Genomic DNA, 17,117 nt, shown 5'->3' with positions numbered 1-17,117 from the left:
TCCCTTCCTCCATCTTCCTCCCTCCATTTACTCCTCTCTCTGACTGTCTCTCTTGCTCTCTCTCTCATGACTCACTACTGATCACTTGTGAGTTTTTTTCACGGGCTGAGACATGCCCGCCTTCTTCCACACTCATCCTAGTTCCTTGTTTCTTTAAAACTTGCTCAAGAACCAACTCCTGCAGGGGGGTTTCCAGTCTTAACCCCACTCAGCAAAATTCACCACCATTTATGGGCTTTCCTCATCACATTTATGGGTGAAATGCCCCGGGGAGGGCACCGGTCATCTGGCCAGGTCTGCACTAAGTTGGACTGATTTCTGAGAAGAGAGTCCATGGTCGCTTTTTCTGGATGTACCCTCTCCTGCAGGGTAGGGACTATGATTTTCTTGTCAACTTGAGACTTCTGATTGCAGAGACCAAGAGGTCTTCCATGGTCTTCCATCAGATAGGGAGGAAGCTAAAGGCCAGCATCACGTCCATCATTTTCCCTGCGCGTGGAGTTGTGAGGGGTAGGTTTTCCTTCCCTAAACCTGAGTATATAGAGGATTTAGGGATTTTCCCTCAAGAACTAAACATTTCCTCACGGGAGGAAAACATATCCCCCATTGGACTCCTTAGGACAAATCTTGCAGATTATCATACAAAAATGAACAGCCTGAAGTCTAAACTGACTCACTAATGGGTATTTCCATCCTTGGGTTCTGGCTTAATACTTTCTCCCCTCCCCAACTACTCACTGCCCAGCCTGGCCTCTCCCCAGACTCCGCAGCAGCCTCCTCGCTGCCCACTTCACTTTCTTATTCCTGAGGGTGTAGATGAGCGGGTTGAGAGCAGGTGTGACCACGGTGTAGAAGAGCGATACGAACTTGCCCCGTGCCTGGTTGTAGCGCCGCGCCGGCTGCAGGTAGGTGTAGATGGCCGAGCCGTAGAACAGGCAGACGGCTGTCAGTTGGGACCCACACGTGCCCACCGCCCTCCTCCGGCCTCCGCTGAACCGCATGCAACAGACAGCTCGGGCCACGGCACCGTAGGAGGCCAGGATGACGGCAAACGGCAGCAGCAGGATGACCACGCAGGCGGCGAACATCTGGTTCTCGGTAGTGTCTCCGTCGCCTCCGCAGGCCAGCTTGAGCAACGCCGGCAGCTCACAGATGAAGTGGTCCAGCAGGCGGGGCGCGCACAGCGGCCGCTCAGCCAGGAGCGCGGTTTGCGCAACCGAGTTGGTGAGGCCGCTTAGCCAGGAGGCGCTGGCCAGCGTGCGACATAGGCGCGGGGAGACGAGCCCCGCGTAGCGCAGCGGGCGGCACACTGCGGCCGCGCGGTCCAGAGCCATCACCGCCAGGAGGACGCACTCGGCCGAACCCAGAGCCAGCGATGCGCACAGCTGGGCCGTGCAGTGGCTGCGCGGCAGCCAGAGCGCTGGACCGCGCAGGTTGGCCAGCAGCGGCGGCACCACGCTAGTGGTGAAGCCCGCGTCTACCAAGGCCAGGTGGCAGAGGAAGTAGTACATGGGCGTGTGCAGGCGCGGGTCGCGCACCGCCAGCAGCACCAGCGCCGAGTTGCCAGTCAAGGTCAGGAGGTAGCACAGGAGGACAAGGGCGAAGAGGACCGGCTGCAGGTAAGGCCAGTCGGAGAAACCCAGCAGGAGAAAGCGCTCCTCTGCGCTGTAGTTGGCCTAAAGGAGGAAAACTCCCAGAATGTTTGGAAGGTCGAAATAAAAAAGGGTGACTACCCCTTATAAGCAAAGGGAAAACCTTGGAGTGTGGGGCTGGGAGAAGGAATGGAATCATACACAAGGCCAGTTTGTGGATTGTAATCCCATTTACAGATGAGATTACTTAAAAATAAACTCCCTAAGAATAAGAGCAACACTCCAAGCTTGGCCTGGCCAACACTCGGTAGGCAGAATGATCACCTCCGTTGTTTCAGGTACTCTGTGTTTATTTATGCAACAGTTCATGTAAAATGGAGACGAGGCCAGAAGAATCCTTGAGCAGACAGAGCCAGTTGGGCCTCCTAAGTGACCTTAACCTTGCTTGATTTGCAAGCATGTCTGAAACTTTATTTGTGGTATTTCTTGTAAATGCCTATGTTAAGGAAACACAGAACTTAAGCTCAACCAATCAGAAGCAGCCAACAAAAACGTAATTAGTAACTAGGACTTGCTCATGGGATAGACCAAATAAGGCAACTGTATAACTGTGTAACTGTATAACTGTAACCAATGAAACATTATCTTTGCTTTTATCTATTTGTCCTAAAAAGCCTCCTCCTCATGTTCTCTCTGGGGAGCTCCCTAGCCACTTCTGGCTTGGAGCTGCCCAATTCATGGATCACTGCTCAAATAAACTCTTAAATATTTTATTGGGCCTTAGTTTACTTTCTAACACAACCCATTATACGGCTGATTACTGATTTTTAATTTGTTGTGAATAGAGACTACTCCCAACGTCCATGCCCCTCCCACTGAGGGGAGATCAGCACACGTATACTAGCCTTTAAATCAGGAATCAGTTGGGTAGAAAAAAAGAACACTTTCTGGTAGACTAGAATATCAGGACGAATTGGTTTTACCTACATAGCTCCCTTTAGCCAGTTATATGATATGGGGAAATCTTCATTTCCCTCTGTCTCAATTTTTTCATATGTAAATCAAGGAGTTTGAACTAGATGACATCTAAGTTTCCTGTCCCAACTCCTTGGCTTTACTATCAAATATTAATCCAAAAATAAAATAAAAAGAGAACCCCAGGGAACAAAAGGAACCTCATTCTCCAAGGGTCTTGTTGAACCAAGTGTCTTAATGGTACAGAAACATATGGGTTATGTAATGGATGAAAGTTTATGTGATGGACAGAAATCTTTCTGCTGCATGACTCCTGACATAAATTATTATATAGATAACTTATTTTTCACATCATATTCGCTGCTGTAAATTACAAAATCACAATAACCTAATTTTTCATTTTTCAGAGGGAAAAAACACTGCTCCCTACCAAAACATCCTGTTTGATTTTATGTTTCACTCATTTTATCCTCACTGGGCAGAACAAGCATTAATGTCGTAATTAAGAACTAGGGCTCAGCAGCCAGACTGCCTGGGTTTGAGTCCTGGCTCTGCCATTTTCTAGCTGAAAAACCTTGGGTATGTTACTTAGCCTCTCTCTGCCTCAGTTTCCTCATATGAAAACAGAAATATGTTAAGTGGGCTAAATATGAAAAGCTGTTAGAACAAGGCCTGGCACATAGCAGTTGTTAACTATTGTCATCCTTTAATAAATGCTAACTATCATCATATCTGTTTCCCAGATTAAGAAAGAGGTTTTTAAGGGGTTCTTATGCTAGGCAGTGATATAACTGCTATGAACATTTACATCTCTTTTCATTTATTAACTCTAATCTTAACTCACTTGAAAATTAGGCAATAGCCTTATTTTATAGAGTATGTTAGGAGAGTAATTGAAGTTAAATTACTTGCCCAAGGCCACATCATTTGTAAATGCTTAATAGGTTTTCCACTTATATTTGACTAACTTCGAGGTCCTTCCTGTTTGATCAGCCAGGATCCACTGTGCTAGAGACTGTGGAGTATGAAAGGACATGCAAAGTCTTACCTATATTTATAGATCATTTTATAATTTGGGGTCATATCAGAGATGAATAAAGTAGGAGAGGTGACATTCAGGCTTACAGACCAATGGTGGCTAGAGATGTTGAGTTACAAAAGGTCAAATTCTTTAATGCGGTGATTACACGGAGACACAACAGTTTAGCCAGGCAAGCTCTAAACCATTCCTCTTCAAATATGCCACACCATGAAAACAGGCACACAATCATAAAACTGCACAGATAACATTCTTGTTACATGTATGCACAAATTCCCCAAAACATAGGCATGTGTGCACCTGTACACATAAACCCATCATCTCCCTCACACATCTAGAAGACAAATCTGTTGTGAAATATATAATATAATGTGTCATCAAACTTCACTTAGTATTTCAGAATGTGGCTCTCGGCACAAGACCATTTTGTTGTAGGGCACTGTAATACCCAACTTACCTTCATGACTAATCTTTGGCACTAATGTTTACACCTTGAGTTTCCAGATGATAGGTTGGTCTCTTGCTCCTGCTCTGGATTCTCTGGATTTGAAATGGAGTTGGGAGTATTTAATAAAAGATGCAATTGCATAGCTGTGTTGATTTCTGGAATGGGTGCCTGAGATCAGAGCCAGGTATTTCAGGAAGAAGATGAGGGGTGGGTGTCATTGTGCTTGTAAACAGAGGAATAAAAAGAACGGGTAAGAAAGAACCTACATTTGTGAAATTTCAGGATCTAGGCAGAGGTGGTGATGTCTGTTCCTGGAGAACCTTGTAATGGGGTACAGACCAACAAGGACCTGGGCCTTGTGCTGGTAGCAAATCAGCATTAGCTGGTGGTGGTAGCAAATATCCCTCCTGGATCTAAAGGACACAGTTAGAGAGAAGGAGGAAGCATGCTGATGAGTGCTCTCACTAGAGAAAAAACAGGGGACTCAACGTTCCCTGTTATTTAGAAGAGAGGATGGAGCTCTGGGGAATAGATGTCCCACTCCTATCATTAGTACTTTGCATGAAGGTGTCCGGAGAGGAGTCCCCAAGAGTGGGGAAGAGGAAATTCTGGAGGGAAAGTCCCTTTAGGGTAGTGTGTCTCTGGCAGTGTATGAAGGCCAAAGGCAGCGTAATTCCCTTTCATTAACATTTCTACTATTCAGTTGGAACTGGTTTAGAATTTCATTCTCTGATGGAGTGACCTTAAGCTAATTGTTTAACTTCAGTGACTCTCAATGTCATCATCTGTAAAACAAGGAAAATAACCCTTTCTGTCAGGAATTTTGTAGATTTGTTGAAGTCATTCTTAGTTTTGAATGTAGCTTTGACTGTTATGTCATCAGCTTTGCTCCAAAGCCCACCTCCCCACTTGTGGCTGTCATCATTCTCTTTCCCTTTGCTCCTCCTTCGTCCTTGAAGATTTTTGTCCCTGATCCCCTCTCACTCTCTCCAGTACTGTGATGATTCTTGGTGAATTCAGTATCCTCATAGATTATCTTTCTATACTTTCCTCTCAGTTTCTTCCTCAGTGAGAGGTCTGCAAATTCATCGTGGCCCCTCATGCCCCTTGTATCTTCAGTTCTCTATCAAGCTTAGACTGTCTCGTCAATCACTATTACTCCTTTGCATACCTCAATGTTCCTGCCCTTTTCACTTGTTACACTCTTTCAGCTAAATTGCTTTCCTATTTAAATCCAACTATAATCCTACTCTCTCCCTATATTTGTTCAGCTGACTGTGGCTGAAGGAAAGCCAATAGCCACACTGAGAGGTTTCACTTTACATTCATGACCACTACTTTAAGAGGAAGGGGCTAATGTCATTGATAATCATATTTTCCTAGTCCACTCACTTTGCCCTCTCCTACGTAACTCATGCATACTTTCTGGTCTCTCCTCAAATCCCCAGTACTCCTCTCTCTCAAATAATATCATCTTTCTCAGATAAAAATTTTACTTCATTTTTTACTGAAAAAATGTAAAGCAATAAAAAGAGAAATTCTTACTAACACATCTGTTCACCTACTTGCATCTGTGCTCGCATATAGGACTCCACCTTTTCTTCTGATACTGCTAGGAATATACTATTTTGCATCTGTCTGATGCCAGTACCCCCACTTGCCCACTATATTCCATCCCTTTCCACTTATTCAGGGACATTACTCTAATCTTTCCCCTCTTTCCTGTAATATAATTTGTCCTTCCAGTGGACCATCCCCATCAATACATAAACATACTTTGATTTCACTCATCAGAAAATAATCTCTTGACTTCACTTCCCCCTAGCTACCATCCAAGTCCTTGAATTCTCTTTTGGGTTGGCTCCAACAAGGTTTCTGCACTGGAAATCTTTCATCGAAGGTCACAAACTGACCTCCACATTGATATAGTAGTTTTCAGTCCTCATGTTACTTGACCTGTTAGAAGCTTTTCAATAGAGTGGACTTAGCTTTCCTTTTTGGAACATGCCTTTCACTTCTGCTATGGACTGAATTGTGTCCCCCCCCAAAATTCATATGTTGAAAATCTAATCCTCAGTGTGATGGTATTTGAAATGGGCATTTTAGGAGATAATTATAGTTAAATGAGGTCACAAAGGTGAGGGCCAAATAGGATTAGTTTCCTTATAAAAGAGGGAAGGCCACGTGAGGAGGCAGCAAGTAGGGAGTTGTCTGCAAGCCAGGAGGAGAGCCATCACCAGGAACAAAATCAGCCAGCATCTTGATCTTGAACTTCCCAGCCTCCAGAACTGTGAGAAATCAACTTCTGTTGTTGAAGCCACCCAGTTTATGGTATTTTGTTATGGCAGTCTGAGCTGACTGACAGCTTCAAATCACCAAAGTCTCCCAGCTGCTCCTTCTGAATCTCCTTTATTGATTTCTCCTCCTCTCCCTGCTGTGCCTAGGGTTCAGTCCTCTTTCCTTTTTTACATGCACTTCCGTCATCCAGTCTTATGACATTGTACACCATCTATATGCTGATGACTCCTAAATTTATATTTCCAGGCTGGATTTTTCTCCTAACCTCCAGATTCCTATGTCCAATTGTCTACCCACCAGCAGCTTTTGGTATCTAATACACATCTCAGATTTAACATGCCATAAACTGAGCTCCTTACTACCCACCCTCTCCCCCACAATGTGCTTCTTCTGTAGCCTTTCTCATCTCCCGTAATGAAAATCCATTCTTCTAGTTTCTCAGACAAAAATCTTGTGATACTGACTCTTCTTCATCTCACTCACATATAATCTACCCACAAATTCTATTGGCTCTACCTGCAAAAATATGTTGTGAAACTGACAAGTCGTTATCACTGTTAGGACCACCACTCTGGTCTGTCCTTGTCAACATCTCTTGCTTGGATGATTGAAATAATCCTCTGGTTCTTCCCTTAACCTTTAGTATATTCTCAACATGGAAGCCAGAGTAACCCATTTATAACAACTCAGATCATACCACTTCTTATCTCAAAATCTTTCAGCAGTTTCCATGTTACTCAGAAAGAAAAAGCCTAGTCACAAGATCTAAAGATCAGTGCCCTCCACCTCAGTACTACTGACGATTTTGACTGGATCATCCTTTGTTGGGGGTGCTGTCCTGTGCATTGTAGGATGTTTAGCACCATCTCGGGGCTCTACCCACTAGGTGATAGTAGTGCCTCCTCTCTAATTGTGACAATCAAAACCAGCTCCAGACATTGCCAAATGTCCCAGTGGGAGGCCTAATTATCCACAGTGAGAACTGCTGCTTGACTTAATCAGAAAAAATAAACCTCCTGCAGCTAGCTTGGTGTCTGCCTAAACAGCCTCCTAGTTTTGTGCTTGAAACCCAGGGCCCTGGTGGCATAGGCACCAGAGGGAATCTCCTGGTCTATAGGTTTCGAAGACGTGAGGAAAGCGCAGTATCTGTGCCAGAGTGCACCGTTCCTCCCCACACAGTCCCTCAAGGCTTCGGCTTCCCTTGGCTAGGAGAGGGAGTTCCTTGACCTCTTGTGCTCCCCGGGTGAGGCGATGCCCCACCCTGCTTTGGCACACCCTCCATGGGCTGCACCCGCTGTCCAACCAGTCCCAATAAGATGAACTGGGTACCTCAGTTGGAAATGCAGAAATCATCCACCTTCTGGGTCAATCTTGCTGGGAGGTGCAGACCAGAGCTATTCCTATTCCACCATCTTGCCAGCCTCCTCCCCTGGTATCTAGCTGTAATTTTGTATCCATGAACCAATCTCTTCCTATCCTTCCCTCTCTCCTCCCTTTGATCCTTCCTGTGCTCTAATAATCAAAATTCCACTCTCTATTTCTAATGAGCTCAACATTTTTTAGCTTCCATATGTGAGTGAGAACACACAGTATCTTTCTGTGCCTGCTTATTTCAGTTAACATGGTGTCTTCCAGGTTCATCCATGTTGCCATGAATGACAGGATTTCTTTTTTTTTTTCATGTCTCTGCCATTTAAAGGGGGTGTTTAATATATTTACATTTAATGTAATTACTGATAGTATAGGATTTTGACCTGTCATTTTGCTACTTATTTTCTTTATATTGTGTTTTTTATTGCTCTATTCCATTATTACTGCCTTTGTATGTTAAATAAATTTTGTTAGTGTTTTACTTAATTCTCCTTGTTGTTTCTTTTACTATAGTTTTTGAGGTATTTTTTAAATATTGCCCTGGATCTTGCAATTAATAATTTATAACAATTTAGTCAGATTAATAGCAATTTAATTTCAACAGCACACAAAACCTTTGCTTCCATACAGCTCCATTCTCTTCTGCTTCTTTGTGTTTTTATTGCCGTACAAATTACATCTTTATACATTGTAGGCTTATCAATACAGATTTATAATTATTTCATTATGTATTTGTCTTTTGAATCATATGAGAGAGGAAATCGCAAACAAATTGCATTTATACTGTCTTTTATATTTACCCATGTAGTTATCTTTACTGGAGTTCTTCATTTCTTCATGCGGATTCGAGTTGCTATGTAGTGTCCTTTCATGTCAACCTGCAAGACTGCTTTTATAATTTCCCATAAGACAGGTCTGGTAATTACAGCTTCTCTCAGTTTTCAAAATCTGAGAATGTTTAATTTCTAGTTCATTTATGAAGAATAGTTTTGCTGGCTTTAGAATTGTTCATTGACAGTATTTTACTTTTGCTACTTTGAATATGTCATCCCATTGCCTCCTGACTGTAATTTTTCATGAGAAATTAGTTATTATTCTTACTGAGAATCTCTTGTACATGATAAGTCGCTTCCCTCTTTTTGCCCTCAAGATTCTTTCTTTGTTTCTTGGCAGTTTGATTATAATGTTTCTATGTGTGAATCTCTTTGAATTTATTTTATCTAAGTTTGTTGAGCTTTGTGAACGTGTAGATTAACATTTTTTCATTGAATTTGGAGTTTTTCAGCTAGTATTTCTTTAAATATTCCTTCTGTTCCTTTTATTCTATCCTCTCCTGAAAATTCTCGTTTATGTGTTTTGGTACACTGGATTGTGTCCCACAGGTCTCTGAAACTCTGTTCATTCTTCTTCTTTTTAATTCATGTTCCTCATACTGGATAATTTCCCCACCTATCTTTAAATTTACTGATTCTTTCTTCTGCCTTCTCAAATCTATTATTGAGGCTATCTAGTGAAGTTTTTATTTCTATGATTTTATTTATCAATTACTGAATTTTATTTGTTTCTTTTTTAACATTCCATCTCATTATTGATGTTTTGTATTTGGTGAGATATCATTCTCATGCATTCCTTTAGTTCTTTTGACATGGTTTCCTTTAGTTCTTTGAACATGTTTAAAATTGTTCATCTAATATGTTCACCTAGTATGTCCAATGTCTGGTATATGCAGTCTACAAGAGGCAGTTCTGATTTTAAAATGAATAGGTTAAAAAAAGAGGGTGGAAAAAAGTATACCATGTAGAAAACTATGATGAAAGAGCTGAGACAGCTCTACTAATATTGGACAAAGTAGACCTTGAGAAAAATAGCGTTACTAGAAATAAAGAGGCATATTCTATAATGATAAAATTTCAATTTATCAGGAGGATATGAGGATTATAAACATACACACAATTAGCAACACATCCCCCAAATACATAAAACATGAAAATGACAGAATTGAAGGGATAAATAAACAAATCATTAAAAATAGTTGAAGATTTCAACACTCCATTATCAATCATTGATGGAACAACTAGATAGAAAATCAGCAAGGATACAGAGGCTGAAACATTATCAACCAACTTGACCTACTTGACAACAACAAATGAATTATACACGCTTTTGAAACACACATGGAACATTCTCCAGGATAGACTAGATGGGAGGGCACAAATTATCTATAAATTAAAAAAAAATTGAACTAATACAATATATGTATTCCAACCACAATGGAATTGAATGAGTAATCACCAAAAGTTGGAAACTTCAGGAATCCACAAATAACAAGTGAAAGAAAAAAAACACAGGGGAAATTAAAAAGAATTATGCATGAAATGAAATGAAACCATAACATGTCAACATTTATGAGATGGAGATAAACCAATGCTTAGAGGAAAATCTGTAGCTGTAAATGCCTACATTGGAAAAGAAAAATATCTCTAATCAGTAATTCAACTTTCTATGGTAAGAAGCAAGGAAAAGAAGAGAAAACTAACCCCAAAGCAAGCAGAAGAAAGGAAATAATAAAGAAGAGAGCAAGAGTAGATGGAATAGAAAATAAAACACTATAGAGAAAAGTAATGAAACCAAAAGTTGAATCATGGAAAATAACAACACAATTGACAAACCTTTAGCTAGACTTACCAAGAAAAAAAAATGGCCTCAAATTCCTAAAATCAGAAATGAAATTGGGCACATCATTACCAACTTTATAGAAATTTAAAGGATTATAAAGAAATCCTATGAACAACTTTATCCTAACATACTAGACACCTTCGATGAAATGGATAAATTTCTAGAAAAACTAATTACCAAAATTGACTCAAGAGGAAATAGAAAATCTGTATAAGCCTACAAGAAGTAAAGACATTAAAACTGTCATTGCATATCTTCCCACAAAAAAGGCCCAGGCCCAGATGTCTCCACTGGTGAATTCTACCAAACATTTAAAGAAAAAAATAATACAATTCTATACAAACTCTTCCAAAATATAGATCAGAAAGGATCACTTCCCAACACATTGTATAGGAATGATGGAAATGTTGTAAAATCATATTCTAGTGAGTATGTACTTTTATACATAAGGAAGTTAAGAGACACAGGGCCCCATTTGTGATCCTTTGGGAGTGTGAGAAGCACATATTTCCTACACCCATGTTCCCATTTGGAAGGGCTTCTCTGACCAGCATCAGCCACAAGTGACTTTGCTGAGTGGGGCATCCAGAAGAAGGGGCTGAATGTGGCATTTGAAGGCCTTTTCCTCCTTTCTCCTTGGAATCTGACTGTCTGCATGGAGGAATCATACTCCTGGGTTCCCTCCATTAAGTGATAAGCTTCAGGAGACAGGTGTTGACCATGGGTGCCTGTGCCTATTACTTTGAGGAGTAAATTCAATTCCTGGAGAGAATAACATATAAGCAAGTGCTTTGGGGTCACAAACTGCTTCCCAGGTCATTAGGGGAGGGAGGAATAAAGATGCTATGTTGTTGGGCATTGTTTTGACTTCTCAATTTATCTCTCAGTTGATTCAGAGAGATGTAATGAAAATGAACTAATTGACTTATTGATTGATCGAAATTAGTGCAACAAGGAGACATGTCCTTTCTTGCCTCATAAAAGCAAGTCAAGGCCGGGTACGGTGGCTTACCCCTGTAATCCCAGCACTTTGGGAGGCCAAGGTGGGGGGATCACCTGAGGTTGGGAGTTTGAGACCGGTCTGACCAACATGGAGAAATCCTGTCTCTATTAAAAATACAAAATTAGCCAGGTGTTGTGGTGCATGCCTGTAATCCCAGCTACTCAGGAGGCTGAGGCAGGAGAATCGTTTGAACCCAGGAGGCTGAGGTTGCAGCGAGCCGAGATTGCACCATTGCACTGCAGCCTGGGCAACAAGAGTGAAACTCCGTCTCAAAAAAAAAAGAAAGCAAGTCAGTGGTGGGGTAAACCAGGGTGAAAAATATTGGCTCCAACAAAGCACAGCCAAATCTCCCTAGGCTTGGTGAATCCAATGTAAGTTTCTGACACAGATTTACAAGAACTTCCACATCTTTTGCAAAAAAAAATGCAATTCAATTGACAGCAAAATGAAAGGAGCACATTTGAGTTCCTGGCATGCTCAAGTTTATTGACAAAATGCCCACCAGAGTTCCCTCTCCTGCCTGTCTCAGATGGGCTGGGCTGGGCTGGATGTCATTCTAGGAGATTCACACAGGGAGGCAGGTGACAACTTGTCTTAAAGATCCTTCTTTTTTGAGGGAAGTTATTGTTCAGGATGGAGTAATTAAAAGTGTCAGTGGGATGGGGGATATCAGGAGATGCTGAGATACAATGTTTCAGATAAAGGCCTGGGCCGTGATATGCAATTTGCCCCAGTACAGGAAGACCCAACAGACACAGAGAAATTGACAACCTCTTGTCAGGACCCAGTTCAAATCAGACATCATTAGAGTGCTTCCTGACCTGTGGGCAGAACTTTCATCTCTCAGGACATTGGCCTCTGTCGTACCAATTCTATCCAAGACTTCCCAGGTATGAGAAAAGATCTCTCTTCCTTCTTTCATTTTCAAACCATTTTAACTCAGAGACATATTTTCCTGGAATTTGAAACCTCATGATTTTTTACTGGGGAAGGTGCATTTCTCAGGAAAATGGGGGCAGGACAGAAACCAGATTCCTGGAGAAAGCAGGATTCGGGGTTCCAGGGTAGTCCCAGCAGGTGAGCCACAACTGTGCTCTGGCCCCTGGTTCACAAATGCCCCAGCTGTGTAGATGGGCAGAGGGTGTGTTATTCCGTTAAAGGTAGGATTTGAGCCACTGTATTACTGAGGTGTAGTCTATGACTTCTAGGAAAATCCTTTTGGATCTTCTGATTTCACAGCTTCTATATTCATATTTAGTTTGTATCTAACACAAGGAATGAAGTTCTGATGCATGCTACCCTGTGAAGAAGCCATGAAAACAAGAGGCTGAGTGAAAGAAACAGACGAAAAATCACAGAGGGTCTGATTCCACTAATAGGACATGTCCAGAATAGGTGAATGTGCAGAAATGGAAGGTAGATGGGGTTGCCAAGAGCTGGGAGGAGGAAGACAAGGGGAGTAACTGCTAACAGGTAAAAGGCTTTCTTATGGGGGTATGTAAATATTTTGGAACCAGATAGAGGTGGTGGTTGCACAACATTGTGAAGGTGCTAAGTGAGGCAGAACTGTGCCCTTTAAATTAGTTAATTTGTGTTATGTAAATTTCACCTCAAATAAAGATTAAGTGGGGAGGGTGGGCTCTCAACTCGGAACCAGAGCAAGTACTTCAATCCCAATGCAAAGGTTACTTGGCTATTTTGGCTGCATCAACCTGAGCACTTCCATCAGAGCTGGCTCCCTGAATCCCAGGATCCAACCTGTTTGTTGTTTATGCTCCTTGGGGAGCTTGGCTCATGACCCGACTTGGAAATGACATTTCCAGGTGCTAGGATCTCTCTGTGCCCAGTGCTGGGGCTGCACCAGGCACTGAAGCCTTCCCACCCCAGGAGGGCTGTGTCCTCCTCTTGTGTGATGAGAAGAATGTGCTGCTTAGTCACCGGCCTCAGTAGTGGTCTCTGGGCATGAGCTAGGTCTCAGTGAGCCCAGGCATGGGAAGCCTGGCTCTGTCCCTGAAGCCACATGCTGCCTCCAAAGTGGGCATTTTCTCTTTGTTGAAGGGTAAGTCACCTCTCCCCTTGAAACTCTTTTATCTATAAATCTCCTTTCCTTGTTGGGGACCAGAGCCCAACTGCTCCTGCTTGTTGCCTTGGTGGCCTGGGGTGGGCCACGGAGGTCTGTTTGCAGCTTCTCTTCTGTCATCATCACGAGTTCTGACACCCTGGCCCAGGCACAGAACTGCAGGTCACCCTGATGTTTCCATGGGCACCAATGTTACCAAGCCCCAAGACTCATCCTATGACCAGATTAGAACTGAGCCAGATCTGCGGTCTTCCCTGGCCTCAGATAAGAGTGTCTAGGCAACAAGTGCAGGGAGGGGAGGGGCTGGGGCTGGACCCTTCCATTTCAAGAGAGCTGCCAACTGAAGGGGACTCCATCATCCCAGCAAGGAGGGAAGATTCAAACACTGGGCTCACTTGGAGCTGGTCCCTAGCATTTTCCTAAACCCTGCTGATGCACCAATATGTGACTGCAGGCCACAAGGTCACCTGTGGAATATTTCCAGGCATATCGCAGGCATTTATCAGTTAGTTTGTGGAACAAGCTCTGTTCTAGAAGCTTCTGTGATTCAGAAGCGAAGCTTCAGCAGCTCAGGGTTGTAGAACCAGGTAGATCTCACTGTTCTGAGACTTTCCATAATTCCGTCTGTAAACTTTTCATCATAAATGTGATCATCAGTTCAGGCTCCCATGACAGAGATCACAGACTGAGTGGCTTAAACAACAGAAGTTCATTCTCTCAGTTTTAGGAGGCTGAAAGTCTGAGATCCAAAGATCGCCGGGATCATTTCTTTCCAAAGCCTCTCTCCTTAGCTTGTAGATGGCTGCCTTCTCCCTGTGTCTTCTCATGGTCATCCCCCTGTGGGTGTCTGTGTCCTAATCTCCTTTACTTATGAAGACACTACCCCTATTGGATTAGGGCCTACCCTAATGACCCATCTAAACATAATTACCCCTTTAATGTCCCTGTCTCCAAATTCAGTCACATTCTGAGGTGCTGGGATAGTTCAACATATGAATTTAGAAGAATACAATTCATCCCATAGCAGCAGCCCTTACTTAGATGGGGATGCTGAGGCAAAAAAAGAGTCAGCTACTATGAAAAAGAGCTGGGATTTGCCCCCAAGAGGTCAGCTCTCACAGTCTCAGCATGAACTCCTCAGATCACTGGGTTTAACCAAGCTGTGGGATTCCAGAAGGGGTACTGACCTTCTCCTGTTCAACTTTCAAGTTGGGCAACAAACCACCTTGGTTTTCCTAGGGCTATGAGGATTTTCAGGGCAAGAGATGTTCAGAGCTTAAACTGGGAAAGTCCTAGGCAAAGCAGGATAAGTTGGTCACCCTCCCCTCATGATTCTACAAAGAAAGACCTGTGATTGGCAATGTGGAGGAGAGTGCCTGCTCCTGTTGTGTACGTAGCCCAGGGTTCAGGTGTGAGTCTCCCTCGGGACCCCAAGAAGCCTTTTTTTTTTAAATCAGTTTGCGGAACAAGCTTTGTTCCAGAAGCTTCTGTGATTCAGAAGCAAAGTTTGCTTCTATGAAGAGGTCACCAGCACTTACCCAAGTGTAACTGAGCTGCATAAAGCTCTCCATAGGTGCCGTACCCAAGTGAGTCCTCTATGTCAAACCCTGTTCCAGGAGCTGGAGAAGTTATTGAACAACATTGTGAAGAGAATAAAAAACCCGATAAATCTCCCATTCCCACAGAGGGATTCCTGCAGAAGTAAGTAAGTTGCATAGACACTCAGCATGTGATGAATGCAATGTTAATAGGATGATCAGCAGAAGCTTCTCTGGAAGTTGATCCTGGGGCAAAGATTGGAAAGAGGATACAAAGCTTACAGATGTGCAGAGGCCCTTCCAGGCAGCAGAACAACATAAAGGTCCTACCAGGAGGCCCTCGTGCTGAAAGTGAGGAGTTGAGGGGAGGTGAGCAGGAGAGAGGTTGGGTAGACCTTCCCTAGAGCACTGAAAAGCAACTGTCCCATGTGGGACTCAGAATATCTCAGAACCTTAGGGCAGAGGAATTGCCTGGTGCCTCCACCAAAACCATGCCATGAAAACTGTCTGTGTCAATGAGAGAGTTGGAGAACAAAGGTAAAGAAATGCACCTCTTTCCTTTATGGGCACCTAGGTGCATGGATACACACCTGGTGTTGGGCACAGCATCAAGAATACCTGAATGAGGTGGAGAGAGGGATGGGGGCAAGCAGGAGAGGGTACCCTGCAGTGGAGGATATGGGATGGATGGATCACTTGCAGGAGACTCATTCCTCTCCTTGACTTTGCTCTGTGAGATTCCCACCAATCTTGGGAGGCCCAGCAGGACCCTCTTGGGAAGCCCAGCAGGTCAGAAGGCAACCCTGACTCTCCTTCCTAGGCCTGGTAAGTTACCAACCTTTGTCTTTGCAGGGTGTGCCCAGGCAGCCAAGGCAGCCCACCATGGCCCAGTTTCTCTCAGTGTTCTCTGGGAAGCTGGATTGGGACAACAGGACAGAGACCCCAGGACAAGTGAACATGAGTCATATGGGAGGCGAGTGGTTGGTGGGCAAACAGGTGGTTTTAATCCTGACAGTGCTGGTGGCCTTCTGTGGGCTGGTGGGCAATGGTGTGGTCTGCTGGCTCTTCTGCTTCCAGGTCAGGAGCAGCCCCTACATGACCTATGTCCTTAACCTGGCCGCTGCTGATATGGTCAACCTCTCCTGTGTAACTGTGATCCTGTTGGAGAAAATCCTCATGCTGTATCACCAGGTGACATTGCAGGTGGCCATGTTTCTGGAGCCTGTGTCCTATTTCTCTGACACAGTGAGTCTCTGTCTCCTGGTGGCCATGAATATTGAGAGCTTTCTGTGTGTCCTCTGTCCCACCTGGTGCTGCCACTGCCCAAAGCACACCTCTGCTGTGATGAGCATCCTGAGCTGGGCCCTGGCCCTTTCTTTGCATGTGGTTAGCCAGGTTTGTGAGTAATGGGAGAAGGGCCTGGCATGTGACCAATTTCAGGCAGGCTTTATAATATTTCACATGCTTATTTGTCTTGTGGTGGGCATTTCCAGCCTGACTTTGACCATCAGGAGCCTGTACTGCCTGAAGAACAGTTCACCCATTCGGATCTACCACATTGTCCGCTTTGTGGCCATCAGCTTCCTCGTTTGGGGCCTGCCCTTAGTTGTCCTTGTGTACCTGCCAGGAAAAGAATACCTGACCTTTGCCTTTGACCTTCTGTTGCTGCTGTCCATGGTAGTCAGTATGGCTCAACCAGCCATCTACTTCTTGGCTGGCTACCTTTGAAGGAAGAGGCATAGGGAGTCCTTAAAGTTGTTCTCCCAAGAGCTTTGTTGAATGAGATGGAAGGTGGAGGAAACAAGGGGTTTCAGGCAAGGGAACAGCAGGTTACCAGGACTGAGCTCCTCCCACTCCAGGAAGCTGTTCCCCAGGACTGACCATGATGCCCTGTATTGGTGCATTCTCACACTGCTATAAAGAAATATCTGAGACTGGGTAATTTATAAAGAAAAGAGGATTAATTGGCTGACAGTTTGACAGGCTGTACAGGAAGCATGACTAGGGAGGCCTCAGGAAACTTACAATCATGGCAGAAGGTGAAGGGGAAGCAGGTACGTCTTCACATGGCAGGAGCAGCAGGAATAGAGCAATGGG

At 43.7% G+C, this 17,117-nt stretch overlaps 2 protein-coding genes across 2 annotated transcripts in view; one reads left to right on the top strand and one right to left on the bottom strand.

Annotated features, from left to right (window-relative positions):
* Nucleotides 1-575: 575 nt before the first annotated feature.
* LOC100973852 (putative olfactory receptor 2I1) lies at nucleotides 576-5,156 on the bottom strand. Its single transcript, XM_063605088.1, has 2 exons — nucleotides 4,956-5,156; nucleotides 576-1,676 (listed from the first exon to the last, which is right to left on the bottom strand). Exons 1-2 carry the CDS (start codon nucleotides 5,154-5,156, stop codon nucleotides 735-737), a joined length of 1,143 nt encoding a protein of 380 aa, XP_063461158.1. The 3' UTR covers nucleotides 576-734.
* Nucleotides 1,477-17,117, top strand: part of MAS1L (MAS1 proto-oncogene like, G protein-coupled receptor) — a 62,407-nt gene continuing 46,766 nt past the window's right edge. The window contains 1 exon segment of the mRNA XM_055113312.2: nucleotides 1,477-1,619. The gene's annotated coding sequence lies outside the window, so the exon portion shown is untranslated.

This window comes from Pan paniscus, chromosome 5 (genome assembly GCF_029289425.2).
Source record: "Pan paniscus chromosome 5, NHGRI_mPanPan1-v2.0_pri, whole genome shotgun sequence".
In the NCBI taxonomy this organism is placed as follows: domain Eukaryota; kingdom Metazoa; phylum Chordata; class Mammalia; order Primates; family Hominidae; genus Pan; species Pan paniscus.
This window is presented reverse-complemented; position numbering and strand designations above follow the sequence as displayed.